Source organism: Centropristis striata, chromosome 5 (assembly GCF_030273125.1).
Source record: "Centropristis striata isolate RG_2023a ecotype Rhode Island chromosome 5, C.striata_1.0, whole genome shotgun sequence".
In the NCBI taxonomy this organism is placed as follows: domain Eukaryota; kingdom Metazoa; phylum Chordata; class Actinopteri; order Perciformes; family Serranidae; genus Centropristis; species Centropristis striata.
In genome coordinates, this window is record NC_081521.1 from 24532508 (window position 1) to 24555521 (window position 23014).

General features: G+C 39.6%; 1 protein-coding gene across 2 annotated transcripts in view; it reads left to right on the top strand.

Annotated features, from left to right (window-relative positions):
• kazna (kazrin, periplakin interacting protein a) overlaps positions 1-23014 on the top strand; it is a 225185-nt gene that overhangs the window by 141061 nt on the left and 61110 nt on the right. For both annotated transcript variants that reach the window (XM_059332591.1, XM_059332592.1), the window contains exon 4: positions 12060-12167. In XM_059332591.1, the coding sequence (XP_059188574.1) occupies positions 12060-12167 (108 nt within the window). The remainder of the gene's footprint in view (positions 1-12059; positions 12168-23014) is intronic.

Below are 23014 nucleotides of genomic sequence, written 5' to 3' on the forward strand. Positions count from 1 at the left end.
CACACTGTAATTAAATTATTCCTCGATTGAGGAGATGGAAACTTCATCATATTGTCTTTATTTCCTGTCATCTCTCCCTTTTAACCTTCCTCCTACTTGGTCATTATGCCCTGTGTCTCATTTTCTCCTCCTTCCCCTCCCTCTACCCGTCTCTCACGCTCTCACTTGACATATCTGCTCTCATTTAATCTCTTTCTCTTGCACACTTCCTTCTCCTCTGTCCCCTTCCATTCGCTGGCACACTAAGCCTCCGAGCAGATTCCCCTCTGCCCTTCTCCATGTGACGCGCTCTTCATCATACTGAAGGAGCGAGGCTGATGCAGGATCACATTTATGTGACATTGCAGCATTGACAACGACAGGCTGGGCTGATTCAAGGCCGGATGCTCGTATGAGAGACATTTTATGATCTTAAATCAGATGTGCACATTGTTTCCTGAGTGACGCAGCAAAATCGCTACAAATGGCTCCCTAAACAGCAGCACTTCCACAGGAAAGTCCTCATCATATTGATTTTTTTATATATTCATAGGATCTGTATTGCAATCCATCTTCAGTTGAAGTGTTTACCGTGAATCATACCTACAATAGCTTTTATTTTGTGTAAATATTATAGAAATATTTAGTCGCTACTCTTGTCTGCTATTTTCTTGTTTTGTTTTTTTATTTTAGGAAAAAAATTTTAAAGGATCACCAGCATGAAGGACTAAGTGGTATCTCCCTCCCCTTGACCCACCCCTTTCCAAGCATGTAGGAGAAGCTATGGTGGTCTTTAGGTGCATTCAAGCCATCAATTCAAGATAAAAAAAAATCTACTACTGTAGAAACTTAGTGCAACATGGCATCCGATTTGGACATGAAGGGCTCATTCCAACCAAAAAAAAATACAGCAAATCTAAATCAAAAATTTGATCTGCAGCCGGCATCACATCACATCGAGGACCATGACAAACATGAAATACTGACAACAGTAACAATACAAAATAAAAATAAAAACTTCCACATCACAAATGACAGCAAGGTACCCCTGCCACCCTAAACCTGTAGCTAAAAACAAGCTAAAAACACTATCAACAGCAAATTACATCATACATTTTAAGTTAAGTGCTGTACAGCGCTGTAAGAAATTAAATGGAAGTTAATAAATACTCAATCCAAGCTAATCCAAGATAGAAGAAGGATACACATAAAAGCAACCAAGTAAGTGAAGTAAATTAACTGCCAATAGTTCCCCCAAATCCTCCACACTGCTCCTTTTAAACAACAGCAGTTAAATTTGTATGTAGACTTGATGAAGCGTCATATACTGACTGCAGTACACAAATATGGGATATCCATTTTTTTTTTTTAAATATACACAACAGTGACAGTTGCATGCTTATTCACTTGCTTTCTTTTTAACAGTCTACACTTGAATACCTAGAAAATATGAGAACTGTTCTCAAGCTTGAGTAAAAATCAATGTTTTCTTCTGTCTTGTCTGCAGAACATTATGCTTTTGTCAACGAAGCATTTGTTTTATTAAAGTACCACAAATAGTTTTTGGAGTCACGGTCATGGATGATTTACTTCGAAGGACAGCAATTCACAATCAGTGGGTGGGTGGCTCATTTGGAAAATGTATTAATGCATGTAGCCAAAACGTGGCAGTTTAAGACAGAGGACTGATCAAATTCTAAGTGAATTCATAAATTATGTGATAAACTATGGGTGTGTACCCAGTGTCCTTAATTCTGTAGTACTTTATTTTCACATTATAATGAGTAATGTTATTACCTTTTTTAGTTGTGTTTTGGCTTTCGTTCACAGTAGCTGTTAAAAAAGCCTTTACTGCAGCATGTGAATACCGAATTATAAAATATTTGCATTAAATAATGACAATAGGCTGATGATGCTGAAATTTGCCTTGCATTCATATCTTTGTTTTTACAGACTATCTCCTAAGGACGATGGTCTACTGATGTTAATGCTGACATCCAATATAATCCTAGACGAACACCTTCTATTTAATCTGCATGTGATCATGGTCTTGAGCACAAAATAATTCATAACAATTTTGAAAAATGACTTTGTCCATTTTGGCTGAACCGTTATTCTGCGACCTGCCAGCCAACTGAAGACACTCAATTAGAAACCTATTAAAGAGACAAAAGTAGAATATTACATTTTCAGCCCAAACACTTTGGTACATAAGTGGCTTTTCAGATGAAATGCTTGCAGATTATCACATTATAAAACATTACACTCAGCAGCACTAAAAGATAAGCTGCAAACAATGCCCATAACACTGCCCTGCTTTGTCAAGGCGAGGGGATATGAAAGAAAAACAACAGCCTCCTCCAGTCCTTTGGAGAATACTACACTTGAATAATTTTGCACTGCCTTCAAGTCATAATTGCTGTTAAAAGCTGCTCATAAAACACATTTGCTGTAGATGGTATTTATTAAATTGATTCTGAACAAATTGAGGGGCGCTGAAGAGGATTTATATTTTCAATATTACCTTAGAGGTTTTTTGCATATGGTAATTGCATTTGGATAATTATTCAAATATCTTCATAGTCATTCTCAAGGCGCATTTTGAATTAGTTTATTAAGTATTCACAGTTTTCTCCTTTTTTTCTCTCTCTTCTATTATAACATGGTGGGTTAAAGTAATGTGATGTAATGCCAAGTCCCAGGGTGCATTTTGCTAATATTGTCAGAATATAATTAATGCAGTATTATGGTGTGTCAAAATGAATATTCTACATTGTAAAAGAATAGTTTTGGGGGAATAAACCTCAGAGAGGACAAAGAAGCAGACGCAGCTGTATTAGTGGTTAGCAGCTTTAGCATTAGAAGAATCAGTTTGTCTTCATTTTAGTTTGGAAAGTTTGCTCCACATTTTTGAGGAGACTGGAGGTTTATTTTGTGTATGACTGTACACAATCTTGATGATCACCATCGCTGCATTTACTAACCATGCATTGCTTGCACACGGTAAATTATTGCTCCATGTTTTTTTGGAGCATGATTGCACCTTTTAGTGTTCACACAAACACAGCTGTTTTTATCCTCAATTTTAGGACTATACTGGAGATACTGATATTATATGAAACTAGAAGATCTAAGGAATCTATAGACCATAGCATGTTGGGATATCATGTTGGGAAGTTGTCACACAAAAAAAACGCTGCAAAATTAGGCTATTTTGGTAATTTTCAAAGCGGTCATGTGACCTCTGACGTCATGCTATCTTAATAAAAATAGGCTCTCTAGGTTCCCACAAGTCTCCTCTTTACTAATAGGTCCTAATAGGTTTCATAGATATTTTTGACCAGAACAACATGACACATGTGCGGAGCTGCATCTCAAATGAATCTTCAGGTTCACAGCTTTCAGATGATGTTCACCACTTTTATGTGGTATTTATTGTTGACCTGCTATCTCCCCCTAAACATCCACTGCCTGCAACCACCAATCCTCAAAAAAAAAGGTGGTTAATGCACAGATATGACACCATATTTCCCAAAAATGTTTAATTACAGCTTTTCGATAACTTAGAAGCATGCTTTTTTTGTCCTTACTGTTGTAAAAACTTGACTTTAGATTCTCCACCCACAAACTGTACTGTAATTTTCTTTCATCTATGAAGTTGCCAAAGGACATTCTAATTTATCTCCATGACAACTTTACACCATCTTACCACACAGATCTTCACACATGATGATTATTATGAAGGGTCAAAATATTAACAGCTGTCTCAGCTTCTAACTATTGAAGTTACATGTTAACATCGCCACTTATAATATCTAATTATCTCTGCATACATAATGTAAACATCCTCACAGCTACAGCAGTCTGGTGGAGATTACCAGTAAAAATGAGAACATACTGAAGCTTAAACAATTCACATGTTATTTAAAGCCTATCAAATGAGATATAAATGCAGTTTGTTGTCAAATGACACATTCAGTTTCCTGATAGGAGCTGTCACGCAGCTCTCCATCTCCCAAAGTGCTTTGATTCCAGGGATAAATATGGTGTTGAAGTGGCCGTGCTCAGGCCGTTTTAAAGCTGTAGTGCTTGCAGGCACCTGTCCCTGGTCTGTCATGGAGCACAGCAAATGGGCCATTTTTCACTCTACGTACATTGGTGATGTGTTCATTCCTCTGATGGTCACTGTGAAAATGACATTCACGCGCTGACAAAAGCCCGTTTCTCCTCGGTTTTAGTCTCTCACACTGCAGCTCATTTTCTCCCGAGTCCTCCTTACATCAACTAATAACGTGCCCAGCTTACACACTTCTTTTCAATGGCCCACCTCATACATTCAGCATCCTTTCATTATAATATGAATTGACAATGGGTCGTCGTCTTGAGATCGCCGGTGGTTAGCGCGGGCAGCTAAACATTAAACGCTAGCTCCCCGCAATCACACCCCTGGTCCATTAGTTCTATTTATCTGCAGGATATTTATAGGGCACCTTGAATTGGGGTCTTAAGGCAGGTGATGCAGGGGGGGAAAAGGCCTGTCCTGGCTGCTGGTGATTAATGCATGAATACGCAAGCTTTATCACAAGTCCGGCAGCCTCGGGACCAGAGAATGTCAGTGCAATTAAAGGCGGTTGGCAGATGTAAGGAAAAAGAGTCAGTGGCTATCTGCAGATTGCAGACAGAGTGGGCGAACACGGGCGGCTGGGTGAAGGTTCCAGCAACAGCGCCTATTCATTCCTTAATCACCTCCACTACTCATTAGGGCCTTCTTTTGTTCCAGCCGTCGTTTTTTCCTGCGCTGTGCCAGCAGATAAAATATGGCGGGCTCACAAGAGTGAAGAGCTTGGGGAACCCCATTAAACAGCGACACAGGAAGGATAGAAAATGAGGTAGGAAGAGGAGAGGTGACGTTGGAGTGGTGGAGTCAGTCAGCTAAGGAAGAAGAGAGGACTCAAGGGAGAAGGGTGGTGACAGGAATGTGAGAACAGTGAGAGAGAGAACTGTCCGACCATGAAGACTAGTAATTCATCTCGATCTTTCCTTTAAGACTGTTGGAACATTCAAGCAGAAGAGCGTTACAATATGGGAAGTTTTATATCATAATCATGCACATTTCAGCTCATTACAGCTGTGCCTGCTTGAATTACTTCTACAATAATCTTCACAAACCCGTGAACCTGAACTCTGCGTGAATGTAAAGCACTGTGTTCTAATGCAGTAACTAGATGTAAATTGGTGGTTTTATTCAATCATTCTGCTTCTTAACAGTGCATGGGGGTCCTCTTCCTGCTATTTAAAGGTACCAAGGTCTCCATAAGATGGATTGTGTTATTATTATACCTGGTTAAACTGGTGTAAAGTCATCCGGTGAGCCTTTCGGGAAGAAAAAGAGAAGGGGAATGTTAAGCATGTGTTTGTGCCAACAGCTGAGAACCATAACAGCTAACTGGCTTTGATATAATAGCTATCATTACAATGTTCATGGCCAATTACAGAGAAATACTGTGACATATAAACTGTTGTCACTTCATTCTGTAGAAAAAGGCATGTGGGCCTATGTAAATGGTAATGCTTCCCACCTTTACAGAAATAGAAGAATGGAGCCACAGTTAATAATAATGCGCTTTGGGAATCAGAGGTATTAAAATGAGACCTATTTTTCGGTGGCACTGACAGTAACAGAAATGACAACGCTCACATGAGTTGATGTATTGAAGCTTCGTGCGCCTCAATATTTCCCTCGGCATCATGGATTACCTTTTGACCGACTACTAAATGTTTGGATCCCCACAAGCAAGTGTCTGAGTTCTTAAACAAATGCACAATGATGTCTGTAGTTTGAACTAAATCTCCCTTTAGACTCGTGAGGTAAAGGAGGCTTTGCTCCTTCTATTATGAGGGAATAGTTTATTTTGGGAGATGCACTCCTCACTGACAAGGATTTTGTGTTTCATCCCTGCTGAGAAGAGGAGCAATGGGGGGTGCTTGTTGACAAAAGGCTCAGTCGTCCATGTAAGTTCTACTGCAACACTGAAAAGGTCAGCATCAAACTCCCATAGGAATCCACAGTCAGGTAGTCAGGGTCAATGAAGACGCACTTCTGTTGTATAACAGTTTTCATGGTCAGAGAAAAACAGTGTGTTAACGAGGGGGAAAAGGCACCTTTCAAAGACAACGCAATTTCCAGCTTACCTTCAACCTAATTCTGAATTTCTGTACTGCAATTCATTATTCTTTCTAATAACTTGCATACATTATATAGATGCCTTTATATCTGGGGTGGGCTACTATTGGCTAATATATTAGCTCATAGACTGTATAAAATATATGGACATCAAGATGTTACCAATCTGTTTGTGGTCCACCGTTTTGGAGCCTTGAGTTTATCGTTTTGATCATCTCCATTTTGGTTTTTCGAGCCAGTGTAATCCATTATCCACATTAACTGTGATATTTATTGGAATGCTAATTTTGACTCGCAAATAATGCCTTAAAAAAACATGTACTTCTTGAAAATGAACAGCCAACTCCTTTGAGTGTCTTTTAGTACAACCAATCGCTAAATAAAACAATTTTAGGCTTTCATGACCTGAAAACATACTGTGAAAGGGTCAAAGATCACCAAGAAGAACACCCCCCAAAAAAGTTTGTGGCTATTTATTGTCTATTTTACAAAATAGGAAATTACATTTCCTCATTGACTTCAAAGCTCCTTTTTTTTTTCAACCAATGGAGTCGCCCCCCTGCTGGCCATTCGAAAGAATGCAGATTTAAGGCATCTCTGTATCTGCTTAACCTTTCAGACCCAGAAGCTACGTCCACTTGTTTTAGACAGTTTATAGTCTAGCTGTAACTTAATAACAAACATCATCTCTGTATGTACGTCAGGTCATGACTGCTGTCATACCCTCCTCCTTTCCAGTAAGTGCTATTTAAGAAGGGAAGTTTCAAGTCCAGAGCAACTGTCTGACAAATTCCTCTCAGTGCAGGTAGACCCTGTTTGGTGGGGATACAGTGATCTCGGTAATTACATAACTACAAAGCCACATGGGGTGCAACATTTGTTCTAGTCTCTGCGCCAAACCATCATTTATTTCATCACAGCAGAATTACCTGTTCCCTGAGCTCTGTGCTCAGCCACTTAAAACGCTTATCATTGATAAAGTGAATCGAGAAATTTTGATTGTGAGGAAAAAAGAGCGAAGCCAGAAAGTGCAATAAATTTTCATCAGTGTCTTTTTCTAAAACTGTTTCTGCTGCAGTGCAGCTCATTGCTTTCTTATGATCGCGATATATCTCGCAAGATTATTACAACCCATGCCTTCACTGATGTTGTGTATATAAAACTTTCCTCAGAGACAAAAATAAAATACAACTTATTGTGAGGAAACAAGAAAAGAACATCAAATTATTCCCCACACGCTTTGTGTTTTCGTTACAGCTTAAAAGAGAGGCTTCAAACAGCGGAAAGGAGATTTCATTTACTGTAACTCAGTTCATAAATTTAAATGAAATTAGTTAAAAGATGAACAGTCTTCCCATACTAACCTGCTGTATTTCCAAACTTTCGTCTCTTGTTTTAATTACTATATATAATGTATGCACAGTACTAGGTTCTGCAAACATACTGACTCTCTAATATCATGCCAAATTGAAAATGAAAGCTGTGTGGCACACATTTACACTTGCAGTGAGATGATAGGTGCGCTCGCGTCTCTGTCAGATAATATTCCGGCTGCCATGTGAGGAAATGAGGAAAGAACAGAGAGAAAATGGAAGCAGGAAGAGGAAATTATGCTCTTATCTCAAATCCTTAATAGATCACCTCAACATGATTTATACAACAAGCTAAAGTAAAGGTTTAGAGAAAGCTTCGGTCTCATTCAAGGTGCATCATGGCACATAGCGAATGTGGAGAGTCAGGGCAACAAAAGAGATTATGTTTTTGATTGTTTCGAGAACTCCTCTATATTATCAGCCCCTCATATCTCATCCACTCTGTTGCTCCCAGGCTCTGTCTGTCTATCTACTTCATGTGTCACTGTAGTGTTGCTTTGACTTTAGTGAGCTGAGATAAAGACTAAAAGATCAATATGAGGCACTGTGACCTTACCAGACCCAGGTATTCAGTGTGTTGAAAAGAACATTGATTCAGACGCCTGGACAGTGACCCAAAAAACATAACAATTACCTGCTTGATAACTCTGTGTAGCCTTTAAAAAAAGCCATTTAATTGTAGTGCAAATACACATGACTGCACACATCACTACAAGTTATGAGAGCCGAAACAATAATAAGAACAGCAGCCTAACCCTTCTGCCTTTGTACTTACTATACTTACCATACCATACTTGCCTGTGTGCAACATGTGTCACTGAGGGATTCCTCTAGAGGGCGCACCAGGGGAGTCAGTCCATATAGAGCATGGGCACCAAAAACCTTATTTTGAGCCTTACAATGAAGATAAAAACAACCCACTAAGTCTGAATTAGCCTACCAACATTACTAATAGGTCATAATGAGAATTTATTGATATGATTTTGTCCGAATGCAGCAAGGACAATGCAAAGGCTGGACACTGAAAAAATATCTTAGAAGATTTGGAACCAAAAGCTAGCCTAGCCAGGTAAACTCAAGACTACCAAAGACTTTTTAATGCCATATATAAGCTACGTATTTTAACAACTGAAGAATAAAAATTGCTTCGGGCCTAGACCAGTGATAATGTCAAGGTTACTTGCCTCAGAAATCAGGACTCAAATGCTCGACAGATAATAGGTTCCAATAATCAAAAGGTGTTTACTCAGAAGCAAGGTCGGTTCACAGGCAGGCAAGCACATGTGCAAAGGTATCCAAAAACGAGAGGCAAAAAGGCAAATTCAAGAAACGAGCAAGGTTCAAACATGATAAGGCTATGACTATGAAAAATGCTGGAACGTGAGCTATGAAGAACGACAAACAGGCAACAAGACAAGATACAAAGTGAGTGATATACAGGGCTAATGGGGAGTGATAAGACACAGGTGTGGGAGACACAATCAGGTAACAGGTGCACACAGACAGGAACCTGAAACAGAGACAGTGGTGAGTGATCACAAAATAATTGTTAATTAGCTATATTATAATTATATATTGTTGATTTTGAGACCAAAAAGTGATGTCATATATGATATCAAAAGCACTTAAATCACACAAGTTGTGAAGATGGTGAGTACTACACTGCCGCTACTGTTCATATGTGTCTTACATCTGGCGACATGCATACCTAACACTTACAGTTACTAGTGTTGTAGTAGTCTCTTGGTCTCGAGACCATTTTTTGAGGTTCACGGTCTTGTCTCGGAATTGAGGGCATTTTTACTTGGTCTTGTCTTGGTCTTAGACTGGGCAGACTAGGGTTTTTAACGAGACTGGTCAAGACCACCACTGATTGGCTTTTTGTCCATCCCTTATGGATAAGAGTGAAAAAGGACCCTCTCAAAAACATCAAATAATGTCAAATCATAGTGCTGCTCTGAAAACAACAGAGCAATGATTTTTTTTGTTGTTTTTTAATGCAAACTTAAATAAAAAGAAAACTCACATTTTGATGTTTTGTTATGATTTTTATTTGATATATATGGTATTGGTCTTGTCTCGGTCTCGACCTCCAAATGTCTCGGTCTTGTCTTGACACTAACAGTTACTAAATTGTCCCTTAATTACCCATTTGTGTGACGTCATGTAGCACAAATTGGATATATTGGTTTTCCGTCAGAGCATTTGATATGATCTTGACTTGAATGCAGCTTCATCTCACAGCAGCTAGACATGAAAAGACAGAGGTGCTGTCACTTCTGCTGGAGCAATAGTAGTTCATGCTAAATTATGACTACATGATAGTAGTCTAGATATAGATCTTTAACACATTGCTGTTTTGCAAATGCCTTACTAAAAAGGGCACACCATCTGGGCCGCTTCGCTCTGCTGTTATCAAAGCTGCCTGTGAAAACCCAGCATTAGTGTGCAACTGTCTCACAATGAAGACTTGGGTCATGGTCCACCAACGTCTTCATAGAGGGCAGTGATTGATTATAGATAAGTTATTGTGGGAGTTGCAATATCACAATTATATCACGTTGATACAATGACAGATTAATCAAGTAGGAGAAGCATCAACAGCTGACAAGACAACGTGTTGCACAAAAATATGAGCAGTTTTCCTTCATTTTAGGTTTAATGAAACATTTCTATTTATGTTTGTAATGCAGCAGTGTGACTAAGCATTTAATAAGGAAGCTTTGAAGATTAACTGCATTTTCTTCCGTTCATGTAATATTTTGGTTTCAACCTTACGTCATTGCATATACAGTAAACAATATGTTAAGTCACACCTGAGCTCCTTCTGTAACACATTAATCCACCTGTTCTCCTCCATATCAGCTTTTCCTCTCCATTCACATCAAGCAACCATCACAGCTTACTCATTCCTTTGCAGTTATTCCACCAGACTTATCCCTTTTCCCATGGTAAATTTCTAAATGTTGGTGAAGGCCTGTCAAGGGCACGATGCAAGGAAGATAAAACATTTTCATGAGGCTACTGGGCAGCAGCAGCTTGACGCTAGCAGATAAGTATGCACTGTGAATTTTAACATTATTCAGAAAACTGACAACTGTGTTGCTGGTGCCAAAGGCTGCACTGTGGACAAGTTTGAAAAATTATAGATTTGCAAGGTGTTGGGTGGCAAAGTGTTATGCGCAGTTAAAAAAAAAACAGCCTTTATGCACTCTTACCAATCACTTAAGGTGGGGACAGGCTGCCAGCCTGTTATTTGCAGCACTATGAAGTCCATCTCGACAAGTGTGATGACTAATCTCACCATAATGACAGCACCACCCCTAGACCTCGCGCTCTTCACCCAGACACATCTGTGCTCAATTACTGCAAATAATTCAGCCAGTAGCAGCGTCTTAGTAGGTGGGTGGTGGACTGATGATGGCAGAAGGAACGAGAAGAGGATGAGGAGGCCAGAGAAGAGCAGAGGTTGCAGAGTGAAGTGGAAAAGATGTAGTTTGCTGGAATGTGAATTCAACTGTGTGTGTGAGTTAAGCAGAATCTTAACATTTTTTAGTTATTTTCTAGCCAAAGACCACTTTCCCTCAAAAAGTGACACTTGTGACCTTTTGAGAGTTTTACTTCGGAATAAAAGCGTCTGTGGGCTGGGATGGGAGGACTGCAGAAGCAGACCGCACATTTTGGAAGTGACAAAGCAATTCTTTGCAAAAAACTTTTATGTGAGCTGACCTGGAGCAATGCACTCAATATGCATTCACTACGTGCCACTGGTGAGGCTGGCCAAAACTATATTAGAAACCACTGAACCTCACCAGAAATCAAATCACACTTTGGTCATAAAAATGCTAATATTTATATGCAGCAGCCTCAAAGTAGCTACTGTGTTTGTGCGCCTGCATGTATTTAAGCTTGCATGCTTTTTGCTACAGCGGGGTGCTCACGCTCTCCCCAGAGACAGTAGCTGTGTTGATGAATGGTAAGCTACTGCGGAGTTAGTTCAGTGTAAGGAGTGAGGAGTAAAAGTTCATTATGTGTATATTCAGAGGGATGTGTGATGTGCTGCATTAATCATTTTGTTTCCTCGTGCATTCTGTGAATAGAGGAAAAAGTTACACTGATGTGAACTTCAATTTATCATGCATTATCGTGCAGTTTGGGTGTGTACAAGCTTTTTCTCTGTATTTTTTTGCTATTTCTGTGCCTGTAGTTGTTTTCAAATAATAGTTAGAGAAGTACATTTTACAGCTTCAGATGCACTTCTTCTTGCTTGAACAAACATGTACCACACACAGGAACAAAAATGAATATATTGTAGCCAGTGAGAGATGGATTTAAATATGCTCATTCCCTCTCTCTTTGTATTTATTTGAAACTATTTAAAGAAGTATTTTCACATGATGTTGATACACATGCTTCAGTTTAAATCTCACTTCCAATAACAAATGGATTCCACTGTCTATCTTTATTATCCTTCTAAATCCATTCATATGTTAACACAGTTTGTCATTTTGTTTTTCCCTCAGATCCCTCTTCCCACCCAAGGCAGAAGCCGCCAGCCACTGACCTCTGCTACAAGACTGAAATCAGCAGTCTTATGGACTTCAACTCTCCAGACGCTTCCCTGGACAAAGGTAACATCTGATCTGTTCTGCTGTTAACTTAATGTTTTATTTTTCTGCCGTGACACTATGAGAGGTTGTTGTCACAAAGCAGGGCCAGACAGTTCTCACTGCAAGGTCGTCAAATACAGATACGTTGTGTCCTTGGTGAGCAATGCACAATGCACTCTAGTGTATGAGAGGCTCGAGGCTTTCAGGTTACTCCTGTGTAAATCCATCCAGATACATTTTCGACGCACAGAGCAACTGGTAGAGGTCGGATGGATGGATGAATTCGCAATGTTAACCATGTGTTCCATGTGTTTGAAACTATGACCTTAGTGGGGCAGCATTAGTTGATGCGTAGGGCTTCCCACTTGGCTTGGGCCAACAAAGGTTTGAATCAATTCCTATTTAGCTGTGGATGCTTTTGGATTTTTTTTTGTTGCCAGAAAAACACAGCTGCGGTTTATTTTTAGGTGTACATATACGCCTTTTTGACCAAGGCAGTTTAAGGGCTGGTGCCTAATTGGTTTCAGCCAGCTCTCTGTCCATGGTTGCTAGTTAGACATATTGGGCTAGGGTTAGCTAACAACAAAGGCATACCAGGGTTTTTAAAATAAGAGCACATGTATGTGTTAGCAGAGTCCACAAGAATTTACAAGAAGACTGTCAAAATATGATGCCTCAAATAAAACAGACAAACCCTTATTCTCCTTTACAATAATTAATGAAAATATAGAATGATTAAGATGGAATAGTGGCATTAGAATGTGCAATTTTTCACAAAATTTAATCTTTTAGGGCAAAAATTTTCTTCAGTGGAGCATGGCCCCGGACCACCCTACTTTGTTCGGGTCCAGCCATCTTAGTCTCAGAAAATCTGTGAGAAACACTGGTTCTAAAGCTTGTAAACACTGCAAACATCAACTTCTTACGTGTTAATAAGAACGTAATCGTTGTCCATAGCAATCAAGACAAGCAGCACAAATGTGGTGTACAAGTAATGTTTGGATGCCAGTGTAGGCTCGCAAAGCCAGGAGCAACATTTGTAGATAGACGATGTAGTCCACCATTGTTGTTGTCATGCTTGAAGCTGGTGTTAACATGTCTGGGAAAGCAGAGACGTATACAGTGACATAATGATGTGGCTCTCTAGCCTTGAATTGACTATTGACAATATTAGGGGTGTCAATGGGACGATGGAGTTTTGCACACACTGATTCAACCCTACCACCCAGTATGTTAAGAAGAACTCATTTTCAACTCTTCCGTATGTGAAAAGTTGAGAATGAGAATGGGGTGGCAGGCCATACATGTGAATCCAAGACTTCTCATGCAAATACACAATATAAACGCACACTTGTTCCATCAATGATATGGAGCTAGGACAGTGACAGTTAAGTTTTGGCACTGAAAAATGTTAAACTGAAAAATAAAACACAAACATTATAAAATTACAATCTCACAATCATGTTATGTTATTTCATTTTTTAAATATTTTTTATTTATATTTTCTTATAAATATTTGTCTTTTTTTAATGACATTGACAATGATGATTTTTAAAGTGTCACTGATTGTCAGTTTCAAACAATTGAAAAAAGACAGACACCAAGAAAAAAATGTAAAGATTTATTTTATTTTCAATACTTCAGTTAACTGTCACTGTTCTAGCTCTATACAACGACACAATAAAGATAGCGAGAGTAGCTAACTGTAGCACCTCTGCATCAGCTCTGTTCTCAGCGTTTTGCAGCTTGCACCTGTTGTCGGAACCACGGGCCTCCATTAGACATGTTTTCCTGCTAACAAGTTCTGTCTGCGATCCAGGTTGTGTCTGACTGCTAATGAACACAGCAAGTCTTGTGGTTAAAAAGCATCACAGACATCTTTTCAGCTAATCAAGCAAAAGCTGCTTCTTTCAGTCTGTGTGCATGTTCCTGTTGAACCAGGAACACAGCAATCACCAGCTGTTTGTTTGCGTGCAGGTTGTATTCTTGCAGTTTGGCCTCTTGTTGCATGCTTGGATGAACCCATAGACTGTATATAAATAATGGACGTAGTCACTGTGACGTCACCCATTGGTTTGTGCACTGCCCGTTGGAAGCCTTGAGTTCAGCGTTATACTCGTCGCCATCTTGCGTCGCCATCTTTTTTCCGATACACGGAGCAGACCATATTTGGACTGTGGAGGAGCGTGAGGGATCTTACGACACTGACTACACGCCTCTCTACACCAGCAACCCGACTGAGAGAAGCCGCTGCTAATTCATGTTTGCATTAACTGGAGCATTACAGTTTTTCTCAGTCGCTTTGGTGCATTTCTCACATCGCTCTTTACATTTGCACAACAGTTAGTTCAACCTCCACAACATTTAGTAATTTGTGCACATCATAGTAGCAGTTTCTCATTCCTTTCAACAAATTGCAAATGTTCAATTCAAATTTTGCACTGAAATGAATGGGCAGGTTTTTTTTGCAGCCAAACTTAGCACCACCTGCTGGAATTTTTGGTGGATTGCAGGCTTAAGGCACTTCCTGGTTGGCCTCCATGCTCAGACACGGAGATTGCCGCCTGGATGAACCACGAGGCAGAAATGATCACTTTCACTGCAGTATGTACAGTAATAACATAGTGAGTAAATAATAGTCCTGAAGAATGTATTTAAACAATGTAACTCAATTTGACTCAGTAAGTGTAAGTTTTTATTGTGATAGCATTTACAGTCCTGGGAAAAAATATTAGACCATTGTTTTCTTCAATTTCTTGTTCATTTTAATGCCTGGTACAACTAAAGGTGCATTTGTTTGGACAAATCAAATATAATGAAAACAATAAAAAATAACTCATAAGAGTTTAATTTTAGAGCCATTTTCCATGGTTTTCTTGGTCAACTCTACTTCTGCCACATTATAACCGTATATACTGTTCCTTTAAGCCTATTGCATCAGTTGTTTATGTTTTGTGAAATCAAAAAATAATCAAATGAATGTTTCAACTCAGTGAGCTGAGTCAGGAGTTCCCTGTGTACTTCCAGTATTTCATGGCTTGGAAGCTATTGGAGACATCCTGATGGTTCTTATGAGGACAATCTGAATTGTTATTGGTTTTACAATGAATGCGTTCATGCCTTCAAGTGCTCCTGTAAAATGAGGCTACAATACTGAATACTATCAAGTTCTATAGCCATCTGCATTTACAACTCTTCTGTTAGTTTTCCATCACTTGCATCACCATGAATCATCCCCAAAAAGCAGCCTATAAACTTTAAAGTCTTTATTCATTTCCAGACTGGATCCAACTGGGTGGTCAGATGGGTCACACATATAGGCATCATCAGATCTCCAGACAAACACAGTAACAGTCGTTTGTCTGTAGTCTGTTTCCATGTTCCAGCCTTTTAATGACAAAAGCTTCTTTCAAGGAGTTGGCGTCTTGTAGAGCGGATCAAAGTAGCTAACGATGGCACTAGTACAAACGCGTCTCTGGGATTGTGGATCCTGTAAGGCTGCCAGCTCAAGTATGGATCTCTAGTGTCACCCAAGCAGCCCCCAGGGGCCCTTTCCTCATTAGAGTGTCCTGCTTAGGGGTCTATTTGGCTGCCAGTTCTCTCTTCTCTCCCTATTAACGTCTGTCGATGTCGTGATGATACTCAGAGTGCTGCTCACAAGTCATCGTTGGAAGAAAAGGGCTTTTTGGTTGCAACTGTATGTTATGTTAAACTCCACCACCAGATCAGTGACACATATGGTCACACAATTGTACCGAGTACATTTGCTCAAGTGCCGTGCTTAAGATCAATGTTGAGGTATTTGAATTTTACCATCCATTTTATCATAATTTATACATTCAAGGGAAATACTGTGCTCTGTACTTTACTATAAACAGGTGCATCTCAAAAAATGTAATTAAATAACACATTATATAGATCCATTACACACAGAATTAAACATTTCATGTCTTAATTTATTATAATGATTATGGCTTACATTTAATTAAGACCTAAAATTCAGTGTCTCAAAAAAATAGAATATTACAAAAGACGAATTTTTAAAAGTATGTTTAATATGGAAATGTTGGCCTCTGAAAAGTATGTCCATCTATATGCACTCAACACTTGGTTAGAACTATTAGACTTGAACTACTGGAAATTTACTTTTCCATCATATTCTAATGTATTGAATGCACCTGTATATCTGATAGATAGATAGATAGATAGATAGATAGACAGATAGAGATAGATAGATAGATAGATAGATAGATAGATAGATAGATAGATAGATAGATAGATAGATAGATAGATAGATAGATAGATAGATAGATAGATAGATTTCCTGATTGTTAGACGCTGGTGGAAAATAAACACTTGAAACCACAATATCCATAAAGTTTGATGAAACTAAGGTTGAATTTTAACATAATCTGAACAGAGACATGTGCATTTACATTTTCCGTAAGTGCATGTAAACTATTACTTAAACATAACCCTCACTTATTGTAACTAACATCAATTTAAAGCCGAAGCAGCCATCAGCTGTCTGCAGAGTGAGAGGTATGACATAAGGGAGCTGACTGAGTGGACTTGATAGTGTGCTACATTCAAAATAGCACAGTAGAACAGCCGACCCTGCAGTCTGGACACAGGTCACCTACCGTAGCGTCTCAGCTAAATTAAGGGGGTCCCTAGAGAGAGAGAGAGAGAGAGAGAGAGAGAGAGAGAGAGAGAGAGAGAGAGAGAGAGAGAGAGAGAGATAGATAGATAGATAGATAGATAGATAGATAGATAGATAGATAGATAGATAGATAGATAGATAGATAGATAGATAGATAGATAGATAGATAGATAGATAGATAGATAGATAGATAGATAGATAGATAGATAGATAGATAAATAGATAGATAGATAGATAGATAGATAGATAGATAGATAGATAGATATTTTCATAAAATATATGACAAACACTGAATGGGACCATTTTATATATTGATCACTGCTACTTTTGATTTTTTAAAGTACATTTTGTTGTGCTTTTACTTACAATGGAGCGTCTTTCTTTTCTTTTCATCTGTATTACTATTTTTACTTAAGTAAAAGATCTGATTACTTACTTACTATCACTGCTGATCTGGAATCAGATTGTTGCATCCAATTTATGAAGTTACAGAACATGCTGAAGGATTTTTGGGAGTCATTTGGGAGTCAGTGGAGGAGATATTGCACTCCATGAGGTTAGTTATATGCACATTTTTTATTGGCATGTTTGTATGTGCACACGCTCTCCTTTAGCACGAGCCAGCTGCTGCATTAGGTCTGTGGTCGTTTCCTGGGTGCTGTAAATGTGCAGAGTCAGGAAAATCACATAAGCACACACCAACAACCCCTGCAGTGGCCAAGGCCACGTATATCACTGCAAGTTTTATCCGAATGAGAGCGGGGAACTGAGTGGCTGTGTTATCAGCAAATTCATCTCAGGCCTGCAGTAAGAGAGGGACAGAGAGACAGTGAAGGAGAGGAGAAACAAACGTAAGCAGTGAGCACTGTATCATTATGGAGACAGCTGCTGCTTCTGCACATTAACTTGCAATGATATCACTAGCTGGGTGAAGCTTGGCATGTAGGCTGGTTTAAACAGCAAGGTCAGTGCAAAGACGTCAAACAGGGCATCCAGAGAGAAAATAGGCTTAGGAAGGAGAGGAGAGACAGAAGGAGAGGGGAGAATCAGGGGGAGAAAGGTGAGGAGGGGGAAGAGGTGAGTGACTGCCTAAAGACATGGTGTTGCCTGTGAATATATTCTTATTAACAAAAGAAAATTATACAACAAAGGAGGGAGGAGAGAGAGAGAGAGCAATGAACAAAAGAACAATAAAGAAATGGAGAATGCGAAGGTGTGTGTGTGGGTGCATGTGTCGAGTGGTCTCTGCTGAGCACTCCCGTTTTTCTCATGCGCTGACACTTTCCAAAATACCTGCCCCCACCAAAGCCCTCTTACAGCCATTGGGAGGGTGGCACTTAAATTGCCTCCAGCAGCAATATCCAGTGCTCTCCACTGTAATTTACACACTTCAGAAGCAGCCGCTCAGAGGGCCCATTTACACCTGGAATTAAAAAGCATCCAGATATGATTTTAGCTGAACACATTTACACCTGGTAGTAATGTGTGATTCCAGTGTCCACATTGAGGTCTGATTGCGATCCGATGACTCTGTCCAGCTCAAACAACTGCACGCCGCTCTCTTTACTGTCTCCTCCTGCTGCAGCTGTCAGTTGCTTCAGAGGCGAGGCGGCCGGCTGCTGCTGCACCAGGAACCGACAGTGCACTGCAAGACGAATACTGTACACACGTTACAGACATCCGACGTCTGAAATGCAGTTTTGGGAAGCTTTGGAGGTACATGTCCACCAACTCTCCCCACTCTCCTAAGCTTGAAAATGTTTTTATATTTACAAAAGGGGGAGATCTTTTATCCCTGCTGCTGTGTAACTCTACAACACCTGCACCACCTGATCATGTTGAAGTTTCTGTTCAGATCACCACCACACCTTTGTTAGCACTTATCATTACACTACTACCATCACCATGGCTTTAATATAATCTTGATCTGTATTTATATTTTTCATTTTTCATTCAAACTACTACTCTTTATATTCACACCTTTTGTTTATGTTTTTGCTGCTGTGACAAGAGATTTCCCATTGTGGGATCAATAAAAGTTATCTAATCTAATCTAATGTCATCTGCAGAAATAGTTTTGGAACCACTGAATGGGACTTTCCTCTTGGAAAAGTGTTGATGTTCTTCATATCTGGGCTGAATTTTGTCCCCTCCCTCGTATGTGGAAGTGTAAGAGGCCAACAAGATCTCCAACCTAAACGACAGAATAGACCGTTTATCAGTACCACCCATAACAACAAATATTAGCATTTGTCAAAATCAGCCTGCGGAACAGCCGAGCATTCTAAATATTGCACACACATCATTATATATACATGTACGGTTCACCGTTGTAAAAGAAAAAGCTGCAGTTTCTGTTAATTTATGCTACAAAACCACTGACCTAGGTTTAGGGCAAAAAACTTCCTGGTAAAACGTTATAAAAGGCAGTTTAAAAAGTAAATAAAAGTATGTAAATGCCGGAAGTGAAAAAGTTACGAGGGTGACTTGACTACCGGTAAGTTAAACCGTAAGTTACATTAAAAAAAAGTTATTCACAAACCGTGAGCCACAGATGTTAAACGTAAATAACATAAATTACGTTAAAAATCGTTTACTTTTGTTTTCGCGCCAAACACGGACCCATTTCTCCTGAGTGAAAGTCCACTTTGAGAGGTGGTTTGGCCATCATTCAATTGCACTATCTGCTCTATCAGATTGCAATCTGATCACCTAAAATGTATTTGAATGGTGTAAAGGGTGTCAAAAGTGCTCAGACACAATTGCTGTAGTTATACTTGGCCTTTTCTAATGTAAATCATATTATTTTACTAGAATGTTATAAGTGGATCTTGTTTGTATCGTCATCTTTAAAATCAGATTAGTAGTATTGACATAACCCAGTCGGACTGCTCATACGACCAGAGATAAGAAGAGGGAGAGAAAAGGTCATACAGACCTGAGTCACAGTGGATGTGATCAACATAGACACTGATGGGAGTCACACACTGTGGATCCACACACAAGTGCAACGCTGATAGGCAGAGGGGCTTTCCTGCGTGCTCGTGTGTCTCTGTCCTCTGGCCTTTCCATTATAGACCACTGAGAGGTCGAAACTAACAACGGGAGCAGAGCAGCAGTGTGGTTATCTGCCATCTCTGTCACTCTCTAACTGCTTCATTAAAGAAGACCACTGACAAGTGGAACTCAAAGGTCATAAAGTCAAAAAGTGAACATTTCAAGGGGTCTAGATTTAAGACTTAATTTGAGCAGTCATCAAAGGAAACATTGCTTTTTTACATTTGTGTGTGTGTGTGTGTGTGTGTGTGTGTTTGTGTGTGTGTGCGCAACACTTGGTTACACCTAAACTCAGACAAATTCTCAGAGAAACAAGCTTTTTCCTCTCTGTTATTCCCGGAGAGTCCATTCAAAGGAAGTTTGCACCACAGAGGTATTCACAGACATATTTTCAAACATTTAATGCTGCCACATACTACATTGTGATCTAAATTTAGGATCTGGAGCTGTGCTATTCAATTAATCAATCACAGCTTCTTCTTTTTTTAAACTCAAGCAACTTTCACACAAAAAATGCATAAGAATAGAAAATGTCAAAGCACAGGTCATCGCAGCACTCACTGCGTGTCATCATTCATTTTATTGCAGAGATGGTTGCTAAGCAATATGCCCACTTCAAAGCTGAATGTCTGTGATGTGCACTATCAATGCATCCAAAATTGTCAGATCTCAGACGGTCTGAATTTTTTTTTGTTGGCCCGTCATTTTCTCTTTAGTAAATGGACCAGAAACAGCAAACGGGCACTCAGTGACCTTCGTCTGATCGCTCAGTAAGCCTTCAGTCCACCGGAGATAGTATCACCAAGTCACACAGAATGGATTTTGAAGCACACAAGGGAGGTCAGAAAAGTAAAATATATATATATATATATATATATATATATACTTTCCTAAAATATACTTAATACCTTGGGAGTGCACATTTTATGTGTTCGGAGTGTCTTTAAGATATATGTTTTACATTTACTCGAAACACTAATATTAAAATAGACTTTACTTGTATTTTAGATATATATTTCATACAATGCCATTTTAATGAGTTTATATTTAACCCTTTAAAACCTACCCATCCTCCAGAAGGTAGTGACAGAGGTAGGCTTAGGCTATAGCGGCCATAGCGCACACGTCCGGCCCGTGGTTGTATGTTGTAAAACCGCTGAACTTAGGTTTAGGGCAAGAAAGTCATGGTAAGGCATTGTAAAAGACAGTTAATGAATGTATGTAAATGCCGGAAATTAAGTAGTTACAAGGGTAATGTGACTGCCGCAAGTTACGTAAAAAACATAAGTTACGTTCATAAACGTGATTCATGTAACTCAAGTTAAAAATTGTTTACTTTTGTTTTCACGCAGGACCCAAACCGTGCTCTACTTGTTCAAAGTCCACCATTCGTTTGACCCATCCACCACACCTGTGTTCAACCAAGCTTGGGAATCCGCCCATTTAAACTTTGCTTGGTTGGCAATCACTACTACGTCAGCGGATAGTGAAATATGGACAAATACCTTGTTTTTCGCTGCCTGTACACACAACCTTGACAGGAGAACAGGCTGGGTTATAAAGTGTCATGAAGTGACCAAGAAATTAGGATCATGGTTTCAAACCGAAATAAAGGAGTCACAGGGAGTGTGGGCTCACCCTGACGAGATCAGTCATCCACAGTAGACAAGGTGTTTGTGTTCATGTGTTTGTTTTGCAGTTTCCAAACTTTTCACTTCCACCTCGTTAGACTTTGGATTTACATCCAGGCGAAGCACTGCGCCAAGGTGCAACTTGAGGTGTGTTTTCTATTTCTGAATTCCACCTTGGAGTCTGATGTGGGACAAACAGCCAACTGGTACAACCGGTGACCGGTTGTAATACCTTCTGCCTGCCCTTCAAATGGCTGCTAAAAAGGCCCACGGGCAGCTAATCTGAGCTGGCGTCTGGCAGTCGTGAATTGGCAGCGGAGGTGATGGCGGAGAGGGACGGTGGCTGTCGGAGCTGCCAGATCTGGAAAAGAACTGAGTGGCACCTGGTGGCTGCTGGTTCCTTTTCACTGATTACACGACATGAAGTTTGGAAGGAGCGAGAATAGAGACGTTAATAACACATTTTATGGAGACCGAGATTGGTCTGAGGTATAAATATAGGACGTGATGAGTAGAGAAGTAGTAGAAATCCAGAAGCTAACTAGTATGTGGCAGATTTGTAGACTCAAAGTAGATCAACAATATAAGGTTGCACACCCTTAGGTCTCATTTCAAACAAAAGACTTCACGTTGACATTTTAACGATGACCCGCCCTGCACACGTATGTGCTTTGCCTGAGGTGAAACAGTCAAAACGGTGGGTGGTTGTGAAGGGGGTTATGGGACATCCTCCTAAAGGTCATAAGAAATCAGGGACCTCAACATTCCTCATTACACCGCAGCAGTTATCCACAGGTGGCCCACTTAGGTAAAGTATGATCTGACATGTTAAAAACGTTTTTAAAAACCCGTTAATAGGAGTCAGCTAACTGTCTACCTGTCTTAACACTGCGTTCAGATTGACAAACAGCACTGCGACAAAACATTCAAATTAATTTCAGTATGACAACCGCATTGGCTCAGAGGGGGTCTCTGCACAGAGGGCTCTGGGGGGGAAAATAGGGCTGTCCTGCAAAAAAAATTAATCTTCTTTTGCAGACCTAATGCAACCTCTTCTGGCAACACACTGCATCGGCCAGTAAGATATTTGCAAGTGCACATTCCAGGTAAAATGCCTTGAAACAAGAATGTCAAAATTGCACTCCTCGCCTCACAGCTGTCAACGAAGGATGGAATGATTTATGGTCTGACTACTTTCCAGAGTATAAGAAACTGAGCTGCAGTTCTTGACACCTGATAAACCCTCAAACACATGCATGTGTTACTCAAGTGAGACTCTAAACAGTCTGTTACAATATCAGCTTCATGTACCTAAAATATCAGGAGTAAAGGTATTTGTGATGTAGATTGGCCCTCTGCTATTGTTTTTTTTATTGTTCTTTTATTGATACTGATGTCAACAGCAGTAAATCATATAATAATAAGTGCTGGAGCACACCAGGAGACTCGAGTAACACTATTTTATTAATAAATAACAGTAAAAACGATGGTTTGCTCTGTGCCTTGATTTCTATCAG